At 50.5% G+C, this 23,498-nt stretch overlaps 5 protein-coding genes across 5 annotated transcripts; 2 read left to right on the top strand and 3 right to left on the bottom strand.

Annotated features, from left to right (window-relative positions):
* Nucleotides 1-356: 356 nt before the first annotated feature.
* On the bottom strand, nucleotides 357-2,137 carry P170DRAFT_444061 (putative lysophospholipase; the record flags this gene model as incomplete). Its single annotated transcript, XM_024850605.1, has 3 exons — nucleotides 357-680; nucleotides 732-1,096; nucleotides 1,156-2,137. 3 exons carry the CDS (start codon nucleotides 2,135-2,137, stop codon nucleotides 357-359), a joined length of 1,671 nt encoding a protein of 556 aa, XP_024707259.1.
* Nucleotides 2,138-3,637: 1,500 nt separating this feature from the next.
* Nucleotides 3,638-5,321, bottom strand: P170DRAFT_444060 (putative choline transport protein Ctr; the record flags this gene model as incomplete). The annotated part of the gene is made up of 3 exons (XM_024850604.1): nucleotides 3,638-3,762; nucleotides 3,823-4,760; nucleotides 4,831-5,321. The coding sequence occupies 3 exons, from the start codon at nucleotides 5,319-5,321 to the stop codon at nucleotides 3,638-3,640; spliced, it is 1,554 nt and encodes a 517-aa protein (XP_024707258.1).
* Nucleotides 5,322-13,136: 7,815 nt separating this feature from the next.
* On the top strand, nucleotides 13,137-14,734 carry P170DRAFT_422884 (DUF1996 domain-containing protein; the record flags this gene model as incomplete). Its single annotated transcript, XM_024847470.1, has 3 exons — nucleotides 13,137-13,314; nucleotides 13,371-13,527; nucleotides 13,594-14,734. 3 exons carry the CDS (start codon nucleotides 13,137-13,139, stop codon nucleotides 14,732-14,734), a joined length of 1,476 nt encoding a protein of 491 aa, XP_024707257.1.
* A 1,207-nt stretch (nucleotides 14,735-15,941) lies between these two features.
* On the top strand, nucleotides 15,942-20,184 carry P170DRAFT_506869 (uncharacterized protein; the record flags this gene model as incomplete). The annotated part of the gene is made up of 7 exons (XM_024854418.1): nucleotides 15,942-16,159; nucleotides 16,214-17,171; nucleotides 17,219-17,915; nucleotides 17,967-18,346; nucleotides 18,397-19,095; nucleotides 19,144-19,801; nucleotides 19,928-20,184. The coding sequence occupies 7 exons, from the start codon at nucleotides 15,942-15,944 to the stop codon at nucleotides 20,182-20,184; spliced, it is 3,867 nt and encodes a 1,288-aa protein (XP_024707256.1).
* Nucleotides 20,185-20,492: 308 nt separating this feature from the next.
* On the bottom strand, nucleotides 20,493-23,396 carry P170DRAFT_453518 (LCCL domain-containing protein). The gene is made up of 2 exons (XM_024851366.1): nucleotides 22,621-23,396; nucleotides 20,493-22,542 (listed from the first exon to the last, which is right to left on the bottom strand). Exons 1-2 carry the CDS (start codon nucleotides 23,079-23,081, stop codon nucleotides 20,934-20,936), a joined length of 2,070 nt encoding a protein of 689 aa, XP_024707255.1. The 5' UTR covers nucleotides 23,082-23,396; the 3' UTR covers nucleotides 20,493-20,933.
* Between the last annotated feature and the right edge of the window lie 102 nt (nucleotides 23,397-23,498).

Below are 23,498 nucleotides of genomic sequence, written 5' to 3'. Positions count from 1 at the left end.
TGATTGGCGGCTCTCCGGCGTTGCGCGGTGTCTGTGCAGCGCCAGAGACGGGAGCATCTCCGCGGATGCATGTCATCCCTCTGATTAATCGGTATTCAATACTTACCTATAGGAACTGGTATTAGGTTTGCTGTGGAATCGATGCCGTTGGCTGCCGTGCGTCCATTATATTCAGAATGTCCTGGCTGGAATTCTCGTAGGTGGGAATCTAGTGTGTTTGTTTTTGTGTACCTAATGATAGGTCCCTAGTCTATGCCTTTATAGGTGGTCATCTCCCATCTGCTCATCTGCGTAACCATTGCGAGGATCTAACCACAACCTTCTCCTCCGTATCGACCCTGGTACGGACAACCTACTCAGGGCGCCGATCCCGCCATCGCTCGTTGCAGATGGCGCTCCCCCGCTTCTTCGTCCATCTCCCTCTCACTGATCTCCCGAGGTCCAATCCCAGCCAAGCCCCAGATCCCCGGTCTCCGTCGCGCAAGCAGCGTCGCCGCGGGCCGCTCGTCGGAATGCAAATGCGCCCCCGACTTGCGCAGCAGCAGAACGTGCTCCGAGAGGTTGGCGTTGGCCGCCAGGAACAAGGGCGTGCGACCGCTCCGGTTTCGAATGTGCACCGAACCACCTTGCAGCAGCAGGCACCGCAGAATGGGGAGGGATGGCGACGAGGCAGCAAGGTGCTAGAAACATGAGTTAACAGAGGGAACGGAGAACGGTGGCCGGGGACTTACGATCGGAGTGTTGCCCGAATAGTCGGCGTCGTTCAGGATCCAGTGGTGCTCCACCTTCATGATATCCTGCACTCGTTCGAGGTCGCCTTGCGCGATCGCGTACCCCAGGATCGTGAGGGCCTGGACTCGCTCAGGAAGGGCGCCGTCCGGATGACGGAACACCGGTTGCGAGACCTCGTTCAATTCGCCGCGCAGGGAGATGGACATGTTCTTGGCCACGGTCTCCGGCGACGAATCCGGAAGGGCCAGAAGGTAGGCTAACTTGGTCAGCGCGGCCTCCGTCGTCATGTCAAGTCCGGCGACAACACCAGCCCGCGACAAACTCATGCCCGTGGCGTAGACCGGGCTCACACTGCCAGTCAGACCTGTTCGACGTTAGCAACGACCGACCGTCTCCGATCACGCTCAAACAACGGAGCCTTACATTGAGTTACGTTGACAATGACGATGCCTCGCTTGATAGCATCGGCAAACACCTTGGTCATGGCATTGTCCTGTCCGTGGGGGGCGTTGCCCGCCCCGAATGTCTCCAGCACTAGACCACGGAGTCCTTCCAATCGCAACACAGCGTCGACCATCTCCGGCTTGATTCCGGGGAATATGCGAAGACAAGCGACGTGGGTGGTGTCCAGATTGGTCTGGATGTTGAAATGCTCGATGTTATTGGGTCGGTTGACCAGCTCCCAGTCGACGTTGGTGCGCATGGAAGTCGTCACGGCCAGCGGGGGGCAATTGGGCGACGCAAACGCGGCAAAGTCGCTGGCCGATACCTTACACGCCCGGTTTCCACGGAAGAGTCGGTTGTTGAAGTAAAGACACACTTCCGGAATCATGAAGTGGCTGGCTACCACCAGCGAACCCAGAAGGTTATCCGTGGCGTCATTCTGCAATTCAAGCATGGGCGCCTGGGACCCCGTCAGAACCACCGGCTTTCCGAGGTTCTGCAGCATGAAACTGAGTGCCGAGCAAGTATATGCCAGACTGTCGGTGCCGTGGAGCACGACGAAGCCGTCAAAGTGGATGTAGTTTAGTTTCACCGTTTCTGCGATCTGCGCCCAACCTTTGGCGTCGATCGAGCTGCTGTCCAGAAGCTCGTCGAATTCGAAGACCGTGTATCGGACCCGTCGGCCGTACGCAGTCTGGGGAGTGCGCAAGCTTGTATGTCCCTTGACCGTTCCGGCTGCATCTACGACCACGTCCATATTGGTCGACCGAGAGCCATCGTTGAACGTGGGCACTCGGGCTAGGCAGTGCTCTTGGAAACCTCTGGCCGGGATGAAACCTGACGGCGATTGTCGCATGCAAATCGTTCCTCCCGTCATGATAATGAGGACCCGGGATTCGGGGACGGAGGTTTCCGGCTGCTGCTCAGCCAGCTCTGAGATGACTTCGTCCATAGTGGTCATGATGAAGGCTATACGCAGTAGAAGTCGTCTAAAGACTTAGTCGGTATCGAAATCACCTGTCTCTTACCCTCCAGCCTTTTTCTAGGGGCGGCAGAGGCAAAAAGCGAACGACGACAGACGCACCGGATCGGTGGCAAAGATCCCCGTTTTACTAACGACCAAGTAGACCGGACCAGACAGTACGGAGTAGAAGCTTTCCAGTTAGCCAGGGCTGTGCGCAACTTTGCCCCTCGAACGGGATAGAAGTGAGACAGGTCGACTATCGCGAGACAGGCAAATTGGCGGGCCGACCGAGTGATGACGTTGTTCACTCAGGGACGAGATCAACAAGGTTTAAATCGGACGAGGGGGGATGGCATCGATACATATCTCCAGAGTCCCTTTATTCTGCTCGTCCTCAGTATCTCTTACCCCAAAGAAAAAAGATTGGAGAGTCAGCGCAACTCCGACTAACGGCTCTCCATTACGTACAGCGAGCCTCTGGTTCGGTGGTTGGCCGGAGTCAAACCTGGTAGTGCGAGATTTTCGGCCGCACAATAAATGGGAATTTGGTGCGCGAGGTGGATATTTCCCGCCAACCTTAAGTAATTCAGTCAACAACAACCCCACAGTGTCTGTCGCGGATTCAAGAACAGAGAATTGGAGATGGAGATAGTAGATGCTGAGGGGGATTGTGGCCGTGAGACTGCTCTGCGTCTTTTGTATGGTTATGCGCCCTCCTGGCGGGATTTTGGGTATCGACAGACAACAGCCTGATGCGAAGGGTCAGTGCATACGGGCAAGTGTCAATCGCACATCCAGAAGACTGGTTGGCTCAGACACTGCTTATCACCATCTTTTAGACCTACAGAGTAGATGGATTCTTGCTCTCCCGAACGAGCGTTCTTTTCTGACGCGGTAAATTAAACGGCCAGAATAGGCATAGCCAGTCACATGGAATGCCACTTCGCTCCTTCGCTCCTTCCTTCCTCTTCCTTTCTTTCTCTTTCTTCCTCCCTCCTCGTCTCGTCCGTCAACGTCGACATGCCCCTGCAACTGCTTCACCTCGTCCGTCTTAGAACCCGGTCAGGATGAGCGACCGTTCCGAGTGCCTGTCTGCCCATTGCGAAACCATTCGTCCTTTACTGTGAATCCTACCCTACGTCTTGAAGGGCGGATATTAGTCGGCCACATCACAACACCGGATCACCGACCTCCAACATCTAAACACTCTACTTCGCCAAATTGCCGTCAAGAGAAATCACAATGTTTTGAAATTTTTTCATTCATTTTTGTTTTCTTCATCGTCTGCAGGGTATCATCTTGTCTATGTACAGATTCTGCTCAGAACAACTTCTGATACAGGTTGATGTCGGCCTCCTCGACATAGCCACGTTATATCGCTTGTCCATGAATCATGACTAACTTAAATGCGCTTTCAGGTTCAAAGAAAAAGGATTTTGTAAAAAGAAACAGAAAGAGAAGTGAAGTGAAGTTTAGGATAATCAATATCCGTCTTCTTTACTCGGAGGTTTCACCCTCCACACAGCTGACGCTGCCCTTGTACGACCGGCGACCCCGAGCAAACCAATCAACGAGAATAATGAAAATCACGACACCATACACGGCCGAGACATAGTTCATATCTGCCCAGAGCGTCAGTAAAGAGATTCGGGAAACCATCGCTGTGGTGGGTGATAACTTACTCCCTGCGTTGACCGGCATGGTCGAGGGGAAGGAGTACATGACCAGACAGAAGACAGTCCAAAGCAAGGTGACGATGTTGGCGAAAAGTCCCAGCTTGCCCAGCCAGAAGGGACCGTGGTGAATGTTGTTGCGCCCGCGATACAGCAGGCAGAGAACGGGGCATGAGTAGGACATGTACAGCAGAGTGATACAGGCGGTCACCATGCTGTTGAATGCAGTAGAGGATCCAAGGTAGAGCAGTCCCAAAACGCCAACCAGGAAAGAGCTTGCATTGTGGGCGTGCAACGGCACGTCCAGCGTGGTGTTGACGCGGGACAACCATTGGTGTCCGGGCATGCCGCGGTCACGAGCAAAGGCCCACGCCAGGCGAGATTGCCAGGTGTGGCACGCGATCAAGCATCCCATTCCGGTCACCAACAGCAGACTCTCCAAGACGATGGCGCCGGCCGTGTTGTTCAGCGCTTGGTAGTAAAGCTCCAAGATGGGGACACCGGTGGCAGAGTTCAACAGCTTGTTCAGGTCGTTGAGACCGAAGAACATCGAAACACAGTACGTCCAAGAAGTGACGAATCCGATGCCGACGGTGGCCATGATTGCGATCGGGATGTTCTTCTCAGGCTGGGGCACCTCTTCGGCAAGATGAGTCGCAGAATCCAGGCAGGCGAAGATCCAATTCGGGTTGATCAAGCCGGCGATGAACGCCATGCCATCCGAATCCCAGCCCGTGGAGTTGACGAAATGGCCAAAAACATAGGATGCACTGGCGTGTGTCTTGGCACAGGCAGGCACCGTGACCAAGATCACAAAGTAGGAGATCAGCGAGATGTACAAAGTGGCCTTGGCAACTGCAGGCAAAGTTTTGCCCCAGCAGTTGAAAAGATAGCACACGAAGTTGATGATTTCGTATGCGACGACGGAATGCCAGGCTTCGGGGACACTGTGATCAGTCAGCATTTTTAACAACTTTCAACCCCCATCAAAAGGGATCGAGCTTTCTTGATGCATACAATTCAGGGTGGCCGAGCTGCCACATTCCAACACCGGCCTGTCCCAGACTGAGGGATACACTAGCACACGCGAAGACGGCGCCCGCATATCCAAACCAGCCAGTCAAGTAAGACACGAACCGGGCATATTTCTTGGGAGCGAGTTCGTTGGCCCAGAAATATTGACCACCGGCGTTCGGCATAGAACTTGCCAGTTCCGATAGCGATGACCCCACGCAACACGAGATAAATGTGATCCAGAGCAGCCCATAGACGATGAGAACCGTGCCTCCCGAGCTGATACCTGTGATCAAAGATGCCGAAATACCGAACCACGAGTTGGACATGCAGAACGCAATACCGATAAGAGATATTATCGAGAAATTGCGCTGCAGATCTTGGGTGTATCCCATCTCAGCCAGCTTGATGGCGTCGGCATCTTCGGATCCCGATGAGGTGCCGCTGTTCGTCGGCTTCACGCTGGGCTTCTTCTCTAAATCGAGTTCGCTCATGGTGTCGGTTAATCACAAAAGCTGGAGTTGAGTCAGCGATTTAAGGTGATGGTGCAAAGGGCAGCGCAGTTGTCGATTGATAAGAAAAACCGGACCGGACCGGACCGTCGTGTTGCACTGGTAATCGCGTGGGAAGTCTCTTTTTTGTCGAGTCTAATTGAAACCGATTATGGCCACTGTTGCATAAGGGCTTACGGATCCTCGGAGAAAGGCGCTTCGGATTCGAAATCGGGGTTCGGGAGAAATTGCTGCTGCTGGACAAATTGGCCGCTGTTGGCAAACTAATCGTCGATTCGAATCTCGCAAAGCCGTCAAGCTGCAGAGGGGTGTCGATATGTTCGATGACCGATGTTGCTGGCGGAAGACCTGAACCTGTCGATACGTCGATACGAGGATACGGAACGGCCAAGGCAATCAGTATTACAGAACTCAATCTGTGTTTTTCTTTGCTTGTTCTCTCAAGCTATCAACAAAATCGGGTGGCGTTGGATGAAAAGGCAAGAGGCCTTTTGTGTCGCAGACAGCCAATGCAAAGAAAAAGAAAACAAAGAGGTCTCCACCACGATGTCCACGAGGGAAGTGGTATGGAGTGAGAAGGGGAGGGAGAGGCGTGAGGTGTGAGAGAGTGTGTTGGTGGTGATATGGACAACAAAAACCACCGCGATGGGATGTGAGTGACTATTTATGAGATCCCGGCTACTATTTTTCCCTCTTTTTTTTTCTCCCACTCTCACTGTTTTCCCCAACTACGAATCGCTGCCCTCCGAAGTCCCCACCGGAGATTTGATAACATCATTCCTTGAGCTCCGAAAGAATTCCCCATATTTTTTTTTCTGTCTCTAACTGTCTAACAGTCTCTCCTGCAAAGGCACTAAACTACACTAGGGTGGCTAGACAAACTTATGCACGCCAGAGCGAATCCAGCCCGCCTCCACTCCCTATTTTATATCGTCATAGGAGGGTCTCAAATCGCTTGCAACCGGAGGCTAGGCAACCAGTCTGCTTAGTTCCTACCGCTGTTATGTTCATTGAATCGATTTGCGGCAACCGGGGGCTATGAGATATCATTCGGCCCTCGAGGGAAAAGTGGGAGGACTGTCCTTTGGTTGAGTGTTTGACGCCGCCTTATCGTTGGTCGATCCCTACTCCAGACGGTGGCGCCTCTCCACTTGTATGAATCGGTTCCGCCGAAAATTTTTACTTTGCACCAAAACTGGCTGAGAGAAACTTCGTCGATTCCTTGTTCTGTCCCTTTTCTTTTTCCGTTCTGTCGAAATTCTACCAAACGTCATAAGGCACGTTGTTTGCGCGTCTACTACGGAGTAGATGGCCGACTGTCATCAGCTCGGTGAATCGGATTGAGAGATTCTTTTCGGGCCGTCTCGGGGAGATTTCGACATTGCTGCTGCAAGATACGGCGCTGCGATCGATCTAGCACACGTCCTCTCTCTCCCCCTCTTCCCTTTTTTTTATTTTTTTTATTATTTTTATTATTTTTTTTTTTTTCTCTCTTTTCCCTAACATTCACTCAGCCACTCACACACTCTGGCAGTCGGCCGCAGTCGGCCGTGACGGCTGCCGACAAGGACAAATGATCGTTGCCCTTAGTGAGAAGTGCGATTCGTACCAAGACAGTTAACTACTCCGTTCCAACCGCTCAGGTTCCGAGTTTACTCCAGTCGCGTGCAGCCACTAGTCTCTTTGGTCTAGTAAACTCCACGACCGGATTCGGTGGAGCTCATTTCAACGCGAAATTCTGAATTCTGATTCGCAAGTTCAACCTAACGGGCAGAAACAATTGACTAAGAAACCCTCACCGGCCTACCCTTGAAACTCGAGGCATTTTTTTTTCCTTACTCCGGCTCGGTCGAATAAGAAATAATACCGCATAAGATGGACCGCACTCCCAAAACCATGCCCAATCGAATGCTTTACAGTTCACCAAAGGCTACCTCCCTTACGTATGTCGAAGCCGCTGCTATTTACCATGCACCGTTACCGGTTGGCAGTTCTTGAACCCTTACCCTGCTCTCCACTCCCACGCCGAGGGGCTGCTGTCAACAAACATGTGTCTGCCTATCCGGTAACTGCACAGTGACGAGTGACGACAATCCGGTTTTCGTTGGCCACGGAATCTTCCCGCCCCTAGGAGAGCTTAGCCGGTTGCTCAGCCTTGCCCGGCATCAGCAATCGTTGCCCATTGAAGCAAATTAATACATTTACGGAGTAAGTTTCCACCGCGCTTTCTCACTGCGCTCGGCGATCCTTGTCGCACATCCTCGTGTGGTTTAATTCCACCGAAGAAGCTTTTCCAACCGAGCGATATTGTTCTCGGGATGGACTGGGAAGAGTAAGCTACACGGCACGTAAATGTCTTTCTACATAATTACGCTTGCCCCTGCGTACGTGGCCTCCGTAGCTACTTACTCTGTAGCTTTAGGATAGCGTCCACCGCCTACAGTAGTATTCTTAGTTTTCACGGAGTACGTAGTAGATCAGAAACAAGCCACTGCCTAGGTCCGGGAAGTTATCTCCCGCGCCGTTATAGCGCATTCATGGCGTGAATATGGTTATGCGGAGATTGGTGACTGATAACACCCCTGCTGGATTCATCTCAGACAGATACCGCTTATCATTTGCCGTCGTTTATTTTAGGTTGCTGATAAACAGTGCCCATTTGCCACCGTATCTCGCATGGAAAGGATTGCCTTTTCTGGAAAAATTCCATGCTTGACAATGGTGATCCAGGTCCTCTGATTGGCTGCTGATTGGCTCTGGTGGTGTCAGCTGTCGATGTGGACTCTGGGGTACTACTCCATACAAGGCAGGTCTGTTGGTCTAGGGATGCGTCATGCAATCCATGGGACTAGCTGTGTCTGCTTGCGGGGAATCTCCGAGTTTATTCTTCCTGTCGTCGTCTAGTTGGGTTGTTTATCTGGGGTTATCTCTATCTTCAGTGACTAGGTCTCGGTGGCTGCGGTCTTAAGAGGTTCATTCCGTCTATATGGTCTTGTGTCCTGGGTTGAGGGTTGATAAAGTGCTATCCCTATGTTTGGTATAGCTGTGTCTAGATTTTTTATCCATTTCTCTTAGTATATTCTCCTGTGGTTGGTTCGGTATTATCGTTTCTAGTGGCTAAAGACAGACAATTGGCTGCTATCTATATGAAATAATCAGTAATCTACCTCGTACAGAGAGATACGTAGTTCGGTGTGCTATGATTATTATCGCTTCATCCGTCTTCTGGTCAGCACAGTAGGAAGTGTTATATTCCAATTAACTTCAAGTCAGCAGTTAGGTGCAGTCTGAACACACGCACGTGAATATTATGATGAGATATAAAAGCATCCGAGATGATATATGACAGCACCATAGTCCTCGTGCCTCTCAATGATGAACCGAGCATAGATCAGATCGAAAGACTATGCATAAACCCCTCCTCTTGAGCAGGTATACCACGACGCTACGTATCTACTGCGACGATCAACCTCGTATTGTGGCAATGTCCAGGGACTTTCATTCCGTTTCTAGTTTGAATATCCTGTTTTTTGTCCGGGGACCAATACTGATTAGTTAGTCAGTAGTACGGATAGGTACACATGACTTTTCCGAGGCGAAGTGGTGCGTTGATAGGGAAATGAGGCTGGTTGTCTGTGCTTTGGTTCGGAGGACGGCGTGCGCTTACTGTTCTTCTATTCTCTTTTTACGCAGGTAGGGGCGTGTATAAAAATAGTGTGTTGGTCTTACTTCTGTGGTTGTTCTGGGATTTGGTGGTGCTGCTTTTTCTTTCAATTCTAGATGGGTGAGATTTAGGCTAGGGTCTATGTTTTTTTGTTTAGTCTGTTTATTTCTTGTTTTGATGCACCGGGGCAGATCTTTTTTTGAATATTGGATTCTACCATGGGTGACATTCTGTCTGGGTGTGTGAATATGCTAGGAGCTCAATCGATGTCTGCTGTGTGAAGTTGTCTTCATGTTTGGGGGCTTTGAAGCTTGAGGATTTTGTTTCGATTACAATACTCATTCTCATGTCAGCTGTGTAGGTAAGTAGGTAAGTAGGTAGGCAGTCGGGTGTACTTCAGTAGGTGGTGACTGGATGGGTTACTTGTCATACTGAGGCTGCGACAATTTTTTTGGGTAAAGGGATAGAGAGAGACTTGCAGTTTTTGAATAGTATATGGTATAAACCTCATACCGTCTCAGTTGAAGATGATTTGGTATATGAGAAGAGTATAGAGGGATAACATGTGAGCAAGGGCTGTCGATTTACCTGTTAGTGGTCAAATATAATTTATTGCCTGTCTATTATAGACGGTGTTTCCTCGCGAATCGAGGAATTTCGATTATTATCTCTCTTTCTTCCTGGTATGAGCTGTGTCTCAGTTGATATGAAGAGACAAAAATGTCTATAGGCGTCGAGGCAGTGAGTCCCTATGCAATGTGGCTTGCTATGAGGATTTTTATAGCTCTCGGCGAAAAGTGAACTAGAACAACCTTAGAAGGTGGAATTAAACCTGACCTGTTTTTAGAAAAATTATGAGATACATAATGTTCTGGCTGGATGGCTTAACAAACTTGTTTTTTAGTGAAAAAAAACAAGTCAAGAGAGATTGGGATCTGATTTAGAATGGCAGCTAGAATGTTTATACGCAGTAGAATTCTATAGGTTCTAGAACTCAATATTTGAGCTGCCACCTTCCATGCAAGACCTAGAATATTTTTGTCTTTTTTTAACGCTACTCCTATATTTACAGCCTGCAGATAACCTATCTATATTTGTCTCATCTGGTTTGTCTCTCGAGGTTTTTGCTGGCTTGTTGAGTCTGCCTGCGGAATCAGGGGCCGCCCGGTCTTGGGGATATATATAGTTCCTTAGGGGTGAGGCCCCTTTTAGCGGACCCTACGGAGTACGGTGTTCTGGGTTCTGCACCAATATCGCAGCAATTTTAGAATGCTACACAGCTTGCAGGGATATGCAACATAGAACAATCTTAATATGTGTTTATTGCCATGGCCCCATCAACCAGGCTGATTCTCCCGTGATTCATGTGGTAGTACCACTGCACCAGTAAGCAAACGGCCTCTTAGTGTCTTAATGAGGGGCCATAATCAAACCCCCAATCTGACTGTGTCAGCGTATTGAACACGATAAGAAAGAATTGTGTCACATTTCATAGGGCGGAAAGAGATGAGCAGAATTTTCACCTGGCATTTGCGGCGTAGGACTGAGTGAAATGAAGCCTTCTCTGTCGGCGTCCAATGGAGGGCAGCCCCAGGCCAACAACGTCATGTGTCCCGCCTTAATTTACGGTCTCCGTCGCGACTCCCCAACTCTCCAATCTCCCTACACCCTCTGTTTCATCCCGCCTTCCTCCAGCATTGGAGCCAAATCTATCGGGCAGATCCGTTGGTGCATCTTGAATCTCCAAACACTGCTCGATCCTCCTATTTTAATCCTGTTAACCACCGTGCTGGTCACGATGAAGCCTTGGCAAAGAGTCTACGGTGGCTGGAGGTCCACAGTTCGACCGGCAATTCTGAAACACCAGTCTGCTTTTTGGTGATCGCTTCGGAGAACTAAAAGACTAGGTCGATGCTAGAGAAATCGAGGGGCCTTGTCGGAGCCTTTTCCGGCAACAAAACCGGATGGAAAAGACTGGTTATTCGATGACTTGTCCCAGCCTTCTTAGGCCTTTGGGGCAGGATTACCTTCACCTCCCTTGTGACGATCTCCCCTGTGTCCACTGATTGGCCGATTCGTAACTCCAGGAGGGCAGCAATCTGCATAATGTCACCGTTTCAGTCTGCGTTCCACGCTTTTGCGACCGAGCAACACGCGCTAAAACCGTCAGACATTGGACAGACTCTGTTAGTGCGAGCCACTAGTCAGGAACAACCGATGTTTTGGTCGCATTTCTTGCCGGGGTTATTTTTGTTTTCCCCTGTCCCCCCAGTCTGACTCAAGTCCGCCCTACAGAGGCCGATGATTTGATCTCCTGTCTCAATTTTCCCACCTCAGTCGGGTCGAACTTTGGGAATCCGGCTCCCCTATAGGATGGATGTCCCGGACATGATGCCCCGAGTGTTTGCGTTCGGGAGGACTCCTGACGAACCACTGCCTTTTTACTCCGTACGGACACCCCCCTGGAGATCAGTAATATAAAAAGAATGGGACAGAGTGGAGGGCCCCATAACACCGCCGAAGGCGCAGCATCCCTTGGCCGGTCTTGGGAAATGAGGACATTCACTGGATAACTCCTTCGCCGTCGCACGAGATCTCCGAGAAAACCGTTAGTGTTTCCTGTTAATTATCCCACGATCTTACAGGGATTATTCAGGCCATTTGATAGGGAGACAAGTGATCGCAAACCAACCCCCGCGCATATGGTTTTAGTGGCGCCCGCCAACCGGGACTCCATCAGCCATGGCGAACGGAGTAGAACCCACGGAATACGGAATCCTGTGTAGCAGCAATGGCGAGATGCTATCGAACGCTCCGTCCCCATCGTTAAATTAATTAAATCGATGGGGAACCGATCCCGTCTTGCAAGGTTCGACAAGAACAACGACAAGAAAGACCTTCTCCATCGGAGCGAATTAGGTTCGGGTCTATCCTGTTGGTTTCTGGGAGTTCCGTAGGAGGCGAGAGGAGCAAAAGGCCCCGGAGCGAGGCAGAATAATTATGGGCAAAAAGACAAAGGAAAGGGGGCAAAAAAGGAGGGAGAGCAATGACGCAGTTAATTGTCATTGGTCACTAGGCCATTCTTTGGCGGCTGCTGTTCTCATTCCTGGGTGAACAGACCATCTTGAGAGGCGACTTGGCTCCTCTTTCCTTAATATCGCTTGTCTACCGTCCCTTTCTCCCTCTCCTCCTCTCCTTCTCCCATTCCACACCCTTTTAGGCGACGTTGACGTCCTTTCCACTCTTTTGCATTTTTTATATTAGGGGATTTGATTCCGCTCCATTCTCCTGCTGCCTTTCGTTTTTCCCCGTTCCTCTCCTTTTGCCCCTCTGCCGTTCCTTCAGTCTCTCGTTTACACACAACTTGTTTTTTTTGGTCAAAGTTTCGCTCATTGCTACAAGGTATGTATTGTCTCTCCTGTCCCTCCATCTCTCGCCCTCGGACAGATCTGGCGAAGGAGTGGTTCGTCTAACGAGGAAATAGTCCGAGCCAAATCCCCCCTGGATTCTCAACAAGCGATCGAAGTCATTGATCGGCGGAAACTACCACGACAATCTTAAATCATTTGAGAAAGGTATGTTTAGTTCTCATATGTTCCACAAATATCTGTCTCCAGTATGCCTTGGTACCTCCATGTTTTCCCTGTGCCTAGAACGCCCTCGTGTGAATTTGAGTGGCAATTCCAGAATGATAATGCAAGGGAATCCCCCATCCCTTGCCTCCCCAAAAGTCAGCCACAAGCGCGAAATATGCAGGATCTCAAGAGATCGAACTCCTGAATGCCTGTCTCTCCCTCATGCATGAGGCTTGCTTCTGGCGCGCCTCCAATCTTGCTTTGTCATTCTTTATTTATTGACACTGTCGATGTTGTGGTCTTATACTATCCCAATCCCCGCCATTGCACCTTCATACTACTGCGTAGTAGCGCCAAACACCCCCACATCTTTCACGAGTCTCCCCTCCATTCTGTACACTTGCTTTTGCTTGAATTTGTGGCGTTTTGCGCAATTCTTACTTATCGCTCTTGGGGACGCTGTAGTTGACGGACTCGCCCTTTGCGACAGCCCATCCCGCTCCTTCTGGAACTTCAACCCCGCCGCTCATTTACCGTTGATATCTTGCCTCCAACACCATGACTCGAACGATGCGACTTGACGTCGGTCTGGTGACCTGCTTGGCCGCCTTCTCCGGCGTCGCTGATGCCTTCTGGCGACTGCCCTGCCGTGGACGAAGTGGTCTGGCTCGAATGGATCCATTGATGGACCCCGGAAAACCATCCAACCACGTCCATGCGATCCATGGTGCAAGCTGTTAGTGACCCTGCGCGTGTTTATCGAGCGTCCATTTCTAAACATCATCTCGATAGCCTTTGCGATGACCGTCGACGAAGCGAGCCTCAAAGAATCGGAGTGCACCTCTTGCGCAGTCACCCAGGACAAGTCGGCATACTGGGCCCCCGCGCTGTACTTCATGCACGAGAATGGTGATACCGAGATTGTGGAGCAAGTGGGAGGCATGCTTGCGTGAGTCGACGTCTTAAGCCCTTCAAGCCGGTTCGACATGGCTAACCAAACCCTGCAATGGACCAGTTACTACCTGCTTTATGGCGAGAAAGTGGCCGCATTTCCCGAAGGATTTCGCATGCTTGCCGGTGATCCCTTCCTGCGCAACTTCCCTTGGCCGATCCCCGACCGTCCGAAGTCCGAATGGACCGGCAAGCAGGCTTCCCAGAAGTCCCTCCGCCAGAAGGCTCTTGGGTTCAACTGCCTGAACTACAACAAGGATGCGGAGCCGTCGCTCGGCCGCCACTATCTTCCCGACAAGTCTTACCTTGATGAGCACTGTACCGATGGTGTTCGCTTCGAAATCATGTTCCCGTCGTGCTGGAACGGAAAGGACAGCGATTCCGATGACCACCAGTCGCATGTCGCCTATCCGTCGCTGGTTATGGATGGAACCTGCCCCGAGGGCTACGAGACCCGCGTCATTTCTCTCTTCTACGAGACCATCTGGAACACCTATGCCTTCAAGGACAAGCAAGGTAAATTCGTTCTCGCCAACGGTGATCCGACCGGCTTCGGATATCACGCCGATTTCATTCATGGCTGGGACTCCGGTATCCTCGAGCAGGCCGTGAAACGGTGCACCAACCCCTCTGGCCAGATCACCGATTGCGATGTCTTCGACATCCAGAGTGAGAGCGACCAGCAGAAGTGTAAATTTGAGGTTCCCGACGTGCTGAAGGATGAGGATGTCTACGAGTACAAGGGCAGTCTCCCTGACGGCCTCGCTGTCCAGTATGGACCTGCCTACGCTAGCCCCGTCTCCTACGTCTCTGGACACGCCTCCGCCACTCAAAGCGCCGAGGTTTCTGCTTCCCTCGGCGTCTCCCTCTCGCTGGGTGGAAACGCGGAGACGACCAAGGCTCCCCAACCGACCTCGACCTCGACCACTCAACCCACCTGGACCGCCAAGCCCAGCATATCCTACCTGGATGGCACCGTTGTTGAAGAAGTCGTCTACATCGAGAAGGAAATCACCATTCATGTCGACGCACAGGGTAACCCTACCCAAACCGAAGCCGGCCCAGTGGAGACCCTTTCTACCGCCACATCGACCACCACCGATGTTGTCTCTACTATCGTTTCTACGCCGACTGCGCCACCTGCGAAGCGGGATGGACATGCCCATGTGCACAAGCGTCACCGCCATGGTCGCCATGCTCACTAAGCTTGTCCCAGCTAAAGGCGACCAGCATCTATAAGCTCCTATCGCTCCAGCACATTTAAATTCTTCTTTTCTCTTTTCTATTCTGGTGCTTCTCGAGCTTCTATACAGACTTGGCTCTTGGTTTCTATTCTCAGGATATTTTTCTCATCTTTTTTGGATTCTTCACCTTCACCTGTCAATGTCTTTTCCCTTTTATTTGGATGTACATGCTACTCTTGGTCTGCTTCTTGTCCTTGAGGGAACAAGTGAAGCCTATGACATTAGTCTTGTTCTTCTCTCGACGAGAATCAAGACGGATCCTGTTAGACATAGCAAATGAATTCGTGCTGGAGAAATCCAGTCCGATCATGCTTACCTTTACAGTCCTGTGATTTGCCACATTTAGTGCCTTTGGTGTCTGTGACATGATTTTACGACTTTGGTCAATTTATAGATATCTTTCATCGTTTCTCCTACTGTGCTCCACCCTGGTCTCGTAGTTCTCCTATCCTACTTCTTCATTGATATACGTCTACCTCTCGCCCTCTACCGCTCTACCTCTACCACTCAAAGCTTGGCTATAGCTGGTCTAGAGCCTGTTGGTTCCTAGTCCTCGTTCGTACTTAAATCCTTTCTTGCTTACCTCGCTCTTCGACACTTGCATTCCATCTCTCATCTCATCTTGCATCTTATCTCTAGGACGATCATGATCCTTACAACTGAGGACTCCCGACATTAGGTTGTTCCCGGGTCTTGATACACACATTCAATCTACTCATTCTTCTCAGTTGCCTAATTCTTCCATGCATTCCGTCTCTCATCTCTGTTGACGACCGGAGTCTTTACAACTGCGCACTCCTGTCATCAAAGTGTTCTCACTTCCTGATAGTCAGACTCACCTTGCTCGTTCCTTTCACACTTACCTCGCTAATCCATATTCCCTTCTGCTTCGCCATTCAATTTCAGGCGGACATGAAACTCTTTACGATTGAGCACTTCTAGGGTCTGACTCAGTTGTCATCTGCTTTCCGTATCCTGTTCTTTCCTGTCTCACCACGGTCTAAGCCCAGCTCACGTTCCCTACACTCACCCCACCTCTCACATCCTACATCCCACATCTCCCAAACTCCTCCTCTACCTCCTCTACCTCTTCTACTCCAGATAATAGGATCCCCTACTTGGTTTCAAGGCTTGCTCAGCTACTTGTTTGCTGTTGCCTGTTACAGTCATGTCCGCCGCAACACCTGCGTCATCTGCACGCGCAGGACCAACCCTAGATAACCAGAGTCCCGAAAACAGGCCGTCCAGCGTTTCAAATGAAGAGGGCAGTGATGATGAGCTTCGTTCATTTGGTTCAAAAAAGCTTACACACCAGTTGAACATTTCCAATGATTATGTGAAAGGCTTGAGTACTGAAGATGCGTTTCGTCAACTTTATCAGAACTGGTAGGCTTCAACGTCGTTTCACATTGGAATAAATGCCAACTAATGATTACGCAGGAGAACTGCCATTGCCGAGTCTTTTCCATCGGTTGAATCATTCGACCCAGTGTATCATGAGAGTACCCATACCACCAAAATCAAGCTGGTTTGGCCAACCCCTGAGCCCCAGGTGGTTTTCAAACCCACTCCAAAATATATGGGTTTCATACAATTCTCGAAGAAGTCCGGAACTCTTATCATTGCGAATGCCAATGCGAAACTACAACCAAGACATCTCCAGTGGGGACATGGCAAGGATCCTCTAGTTGGGCGCTATGGCGAGGGCCTCAAACTTGCCATTGTGGTCATGATGCTTGCAGGCTACAAGATACGCATCGAAGCGAGCAGTCACTCTTGGAACTTCAGCTCTTGTGGGACGTCGAACTCCCAATATCTTTGCACCATTAATCCATCGAGGAAAAAAGAAATTTCGGCAGATAACGACACCGAAGCCATGCCCAATCTAGCAAACCGCATATCAAAGGATGTGGCTATAATCATTGAAACAGGAAACAAGTTACAGCAAGATGGGTTTCGCCGCTGGCTAGGTATTGCACTTGGAATCAGAGAATTTTCGAAGCCGAAAAAGCTCGTCAAAACTCAACACGGTGACCTCATTCTTGATGTGGACTATTCTTCCCGTATCTACGTCAAGGGTCTGCTATGTCAACACAAGAAAGGCTTGCTTTATGGCTATAACTTCCATCATGCAGAGATTAGCCGGGGCCCATCCTATCTGGTCGATGCTAGCCAGCAGCCCAAGCTTCTCTGTCAGTTGTGGGAAGCAGCTATTCAGACACGATCAGCCGAATTGCTTCCATTGTACATAGATATGCTTCGTGACCCGCAGAGGCCTTTGGATGTCAGGGAGGCGGACAAATTCCTCGGCAAATTTACAGCGCAAAAGATATGGAATTACCTTTCCTCGGAAGCTAAGGACGGGTTGTTTTACTATTCATGCGAAGAGGCTACTAATGTAAGTCAAACGGGACCTTCCTTGACCAGCTACTTACGAGGGGATAGGAAAACTACATCATCAAAGACTACCTGGGGAAAGTTCCCGCTCTCATACCCGGCGTTTTATGGAATGCCCTTCGAAATGCGAGTTTGATACGCACCCCGAGAGAGGAGCAAATTGAACAGTTCAGGAAGGCGAAAGAAACAACTCTTCCCAACTCTGCCTTCTCGAGAACTTTGCAAAGAATGATCGTCGAATCAATTTTGATGTTGAGTGAGAGAACCAAGGATACCAAGATTGTGTTTGTGAATTACGTGGATGATAGCATTCAAGCACACTTCGATCCTGAATCTAATGTGCTGAAAATACGGGACAAATGGCTATATTTCCATGCCATCCATGCCGAGTACCCTTGCGTGGTGTACCAAAACAATTCAGACAGCGGAGCGGCATCCTTCTCTTGCGACCACATATTTGCATCACTCTATGAAATATTGGTTAGAGAAGTGAGCTTGGACCGCACAGACCCAAGCCCCTTGAGGAAGTGGAAAAATGGATATCAGGTTGCCATGGAGAAAGCCCTCAAGATGCCTCGCGACATTACAGTCAAACCTGGACTGGCTGCAAAGCAGCTAGTGGTTTCCTGGACAAATGGTATGTCACAACAGGTGTTGAAACAGCTTGAAGGTTGTTTGAAATACCACGTTGTTCTCCATGATGAGCAGTGTGCAGACAATGCGCATATGGCTTTGCATGATGAAGGTGAGCTTCCATTCAATCATTACCGAGCTGCTTGCTTACTACTTCCTCCAGTCAATATGGGTGATAATACGCTGTGCACGTGTGTTCAACAGATTGTGACACAGAGCAAATTTATTGCGATTTTTGACAACCTCGATTCATCCAGAGCTTACTTCCCAATGGTTGCTTGGAACGATAGTGATGCATTCTACGGTTTACCTCCAGATCCTATTAAGCCAAATGAATTACCAGCTCCCAAGGCCTCTGAACCCCCTCAATCGCCTGAATCTCCCTCCAAAAATTCTACAGCCGATGAGAATGGCGGTATGGATATCGACGAGCAAGCTGGTAAATCCGGTGTTGAATTTGATGAGAATATCTGGAAACAGTGGGAAAAGGAGACGTTTCCTCAAGTGTTCAGTAGCTTGACTCCTTCTTATGAGTCTGGAACCGTAAGTGGTCTTGTCTCTGGGACTGGATTCTCTGGCTCACACTCGCTCAGGCACAGCAAGCGCGATTGCTCTCCATGTATGAGAGCCGCCGGCTCAGTTGGAGATTCGAAAAAGACGACTATGCCATGGTGACCATGAGGCTTCCAAACTCTTTGGGAAAGCAGACAGGTTTCATCGTATATACGCATGGCATTCATCCAGCAATCAAGACTGACAAAGAAGATGATGGAACACTGCTAGCTACTCTCTATTCTGTTTCGGGGCGGAATCCAATTTTTCAGCGGGGGAAAGGAGACTCTGACCAAAGGGCGTGGCCGCCTCCAATGAAAGATTGTGAGTTGATGCTACACTTCAAAGAGTTCAACTCTATGGGGAGCTGGTATGACGCCAGTCGAATCCCCATTCGATGCATAAATGCCGTCTATCCTATTGCTTCCGAGCTGCTTGATACCCTACAGTATACAAGAACGGAGCTTTCGCAGAGTGAAGATCTAAGTCAGCCAGGCCTTTTTTGTCGTTTTGCGCATCGTTGTGATGGGCCTGACGATACCGCCTGCTTCACCCCAATTGCATCCCATCTACTTCCACGTTCGAAAAGATGGGTCAAACCACGATTCAATTCGAAGGCAAGCCCTGTCATTCTGGACTTATCGCCTGGTTTCATCGGTCTGGCGGAAGGCTTCCGACAATGTGGATATGAAATATACGCAGGTATAGGGTTCAATCCCGCCTCTCATCTAACCTGGAAGGTTTGTTTTCTCTTTTCCCCCTGCTGGCTATTCTGACAATGTATCAAGGCCGCACATGGCTCTGCGATCATCCTGGACGGTACATTAAACGGTGTTATATCGGATATCAAGTCAAACAGATTGAATCCTCTTCAACAGACCCCGCAGGGCACACCGTGCATTGCAACCCTTTGCATAGCCTACGGAAGAGAGCAGATGAAAAAAGAGCTCGAATTTCTGGAGTACCTTCGTGATATTCTCACGCTGCAGCTCAAACTGGACTTCCTAGTCCTCATCTTCCCGCCCTGGGTCCTCCATAAAGATACATTCGATCGCTTATTCCAAGGAAGCTACGACCTGCTGGCAGACAGATATTGTATTCACCTTAAGAAGGTCTCACTTGCGTCCCACGGCATCCCACGCGATGACACGATCATCATTCTTCTCGCTTCTTCAGTCTCCTCACCCGTTCAATGGACCAGGCTTTTTGATTCGAAGGCTGAAGTTGAAACTGAGAGCGAATCCGCCTTTGACCGGATCCGTGACCTCGCGTTCTGCAACCCCAGAGCAACTGACCCTACCGCGGCAGGCTCCCTCGTCTGCAAGCACCCCACGGCCAACACAAACGTCTACAACCATCAGACAGGGATTGCACTGCCAGGTCCCCATGTATTGGATCTAGGTCCTCTAGTGAGCATGACCGATATCACTCGGATTCGTCACCCAGGTTCGTTCTATTCTATCCTATCCCATTCTTCCTATCCTATCCACCACCCACCCGCTTCCCTACTACTTATCTACAACACAATCAATTGAATCTCAGCCCAAACTAATCAATAATTGAACGAAACAGACCGCAAGGACGGACTCACCGTCCGCGAACTCGCCCGTATTCAAGGCTTCAGCGACGATTTCGTCTTCCTGGGTTCCACCCAGCAGCAATACGATGATGTGACGCGGGCGTTCCCACCCTCGATTGCGAGGAAACTTGGCCTGGTCATATTGGATCTGATTCGTGACTTTCAGACTGGTGATTTCGATTGTGATCTTGGAAACGAGGATGAGGCTATGCGAGGTCAGAAACGGAGAAGGATGGATGGAATTTATTGAGTGGTTTTGGGGTCGATTTTGAATTTTTGATCTTTGGTTATTTGGTGGCTTTGGTTTAGTTAGCGGTGGGTTTGGATTTGCGTTTGCATTTGGATTTGAATTTGGATGACGAGCAGAGCAGCTAACCTAAGCAACGGTTCTTTCGATGAAGTGAAATCAAACTTGAAAGGCTTTCTGCGGCTGGGATCGAACGATATTTGTCTAGGACCGACAGAAATCCGATGCTCTCGATTAAATTGCCGGGTTATTTCGCTTCAGTACTACCTTTATAATATGATCCATAGATCATTCCTTTAAAACAAGTATGTCTCTAGTATGTATGTGTATAGGAATATGTTTGTAAAGATAGAGATAGATCAAGTATCGTGATATCGTTATCGTCGAAGATCAACGAAAGCAAAGAAAGAAAGTCGGCTGTCCACACCGAAACGAACGCCCTCTAGGTAGGTACCAAGCCATTCAATTCAATCATACCCAACCGGGGAACGCCTGTGCCCATCAAATCAGACCGATATGTACCAGCACCGAATCCATCAGAGGTAAAGTGTGTTTCAATGCACGGTGTGATTTGCTGTTTGTCTGTCTGTCTTTCCAAAGATGTTCGTCTTGATGCTGATCTCAACCCTCCAGCGTAGAGGTAGATCCAAGGAACCGGACCCGAAAGAGGATATAAAGATAGACACAAAAGTTGACACCCAAAGCAAACATAAGCCAAGAAACCAGGTATAAGATAAGTCAAAAAAGCAAGTCTAATTCTTCGGTGGGGGAGGAGAAATCCACTCTCCCTCTTCTAGCCAAACTCCGGCTCCGCTGTATATACCCGCATCGGCGCCCCTTAAGAAGGCAAATCGGAAAAAGAGGTCTTCGGGTTTCTTGTCCTCTGTGGTTTGACTCTCTGCTTCTATGGATATCGAGTCTATCATGTCGGGTTCGTCGTCGCTCTCGATCATGGGGCTGTGGCGGAGTTCGAGACCGTTATGGCCGTGTCGGTGCCAGGTGAATTCGCCGTATTTGTCCTCGTCCAGGTATCCGCGCCAGCGCTCCACGTCGTTGACTAGGACGGAGACGCCGTCCACGCCGAGATCAGCCATGCGTTGTCGCTCCCACAGGAAGAAGGTGATGTTGCCATTGCCGTGGTAGGCTTCGTCAGAATCTCGGTCAGGCAGGGAAATCTCCACCGTTTTGTTGGAGATGTTGGGGTAGGTGCCTCCCCACCAGCCGTGGGATCCACCGGGCTGTTCGCCCAAGGCAGCGGGAGTTTCGATGATCGAGGCGAATCCCCACCGGGCGACACCGTTGATGAAGAGCCCGAGAAGCAGGCCTTGGTAGATCAATGACGGTCGTGTCGGGATGGCGGTTCCCGGCATGAGAAGGATGGCGAGGATATAGTGATGGATTCGCAGGCGCAGACCAGGCAGTGGGAGCAGGATCAGGAGGATCAAGCCCATGGTGCAGTAAATTTTCAGATAATGGGGCATCAACCCACCCTGGCGAATCTTCCAGGCTTGACTGAGGATGATACAGATCACCGTCGGAATCACCAGTGCCAGCGCCAGCTTCGCTCCCGGTTGTTTCTGGATGTCATAAGGCGTGAGGCGTTCAAGAGGGATCAGCCTCGCAAAGGTGTAGTTGTTCAATGCGCCAATGAACACAGGGGGCAGATAGAGAAACGTCCTCGTCACCTGGTACACGGGTTCAGAAAGGGGAGTGAGCAATGGACGGGCGCAGTATTTGAATAGAACGTAGGCCACGAATGATGCCGGCAACAGTCGCGAAAGGAGACTGGAGACGAGGTCGGCAAATTGGGGGTACGAAGGCGGGTCGGACACCAGTCCCACTTGACAGAAAACCATGGCGAACGTGCTAAAGAATAAAACGGGCGGAGAGGTGCAAAAGAGCCACAAGGCAACCAGCGACCCAATGGTGATGCCGAGCAAAGGCCACCGGGGATCTTTAGGACATGTCCCCTGTGAAGAGGACAGGGAAGCAAAGCTGAATGATTTGGGGAAGGTCGAGGGAAACCCGACCGACTGGATGCCGTGGCGCTTCGAAGCAGGATATGAGTGCGCAGCACCCTCGAGCTGGACGACACCGCAGCCTCCCACAGTATTGGTGATGACGCCGGCATGGATGGCAGCCTGGCAGACAAAGCTGTCGGCGCGGTAGATCGGGGTCTCGTCGAAATCGGGTTGCGGGCCTCCCACAACTAGACCCCGGTAACTATAGGTGTGGTTGCCGACGGTATGGGGTTCCGCCAGCTTGGCGTCCCGGCAGTTCGCGGGACAGCGGAATGGAATCGTCGATGCCGAAAAAGGGCGGCAATCATTTCCATTCAGTCCGCATTCATTTCCGTAGTCCCTGTGATAGTGGATTAGAGTCATGGACATGAAGACAAAGCGACCGGGCGGACCCGAGGACAAGGGTGGGGGTCCTTACCAAAGACTCGTCGAACAAGAGAGGGTATGGGGACGTCCATAGCCTTCTATATAACCCGCCGAACGGGCATGCAACAAGACGATAGTCCATGGCAGAAACCAGACAAAATATAGCAAGAAAAGCAGGGCGATCTTGTGCTTGCGCTTGGGAAAAAACCGTTCCATGTACCGGACCGGAAGTTCTTGGAAACGAGGAAACAAAGGCTTCAGCAGGAGGTCATGGGGCGGGTCGGGGCCTTTCACCCAGGTCGCGGTGGCCCAGGCCACCTTTCGAATGGGCAGAGGAACCCAGCTCCAGCGAAAGGACTTGGAAGATTCCCGTAACCAGACGGGGAGGTAGGCGACGCCGGACTCCTCATCCTCAGGCTGCAGGATATCGGGAGCGTCGGGATGATCGTCGTCGTCGTCTAACAACGGGGGAACATAAACGCGGGAACCATCCTCCGGGCCTTCACCGAGCATGCTGGAAACCTATCAGAGGATAATTGGGGGATGAAATCGGACCAACGAAGGGCGCGATGAAGGCGAGCCCGAAAAGACAAATGCAACCAAAGAGGCAACGGGCGGGAGTGGGGGACGAACGGTGGGCAAGGAAGAACAAGGCTAGAGTTCTAGACCGCAGGCGGGAATCAATGAATCAAGCCAGAGGAATCGAGGAGGGCGAGAGAGATAGACAGTCCTTCACAGCCAGTGGAAGGACATATCCCGAGGATAGAAAGAATGATTGAATCCTATGCGCACGGGACTATACGATAAGAATAACGGACGAGAGGCAGATGAAGAAGGGGAAAGGAAGAGAAGGCGAAGCGCCGAAGAACGACGGAAGATCGCCAGCTCGCGGTGGCGGTGCCTCTGAGTGGCTGACAGTGTGGCGGTGGA

The sequence above is a fragment of the Aspergillus steynii genome, assembly GCF_002849105.1.
Source record: "Aspergillus steynii IBT 23096 chromosome Unknown P170scaffold_2, whole genome shotgun sequence".
Classification (NCBI taxonomy): Eukaryota; Fungi; Ascomycota; class Eurotiomycetes; order Eurotiales; family Aspergillaceae; genus Aspergillus; species Aspergillus steynii.
Note: the sequence above shows the minus strand (reverse complement) of the source record. Positions and strands in the feature narration are given on the sequence as shown.

Coding starts and splice junctions, on each gene's coding strand:
- P170DRAFT_453518 (XM_024851366.1), bottom strand. CDS start 23,081: ATGCTCGGTGAAGGCCCGGAGGATGGTTCCCGCGTTTATGTTCCCCCG. Junction 22,543..22,620: donor TCTTGTTCGACGAGTCTTTG/GTAAGGACCCCC, acceptor CCACTATCACAG/GGACTACGGAAATGAATGCG.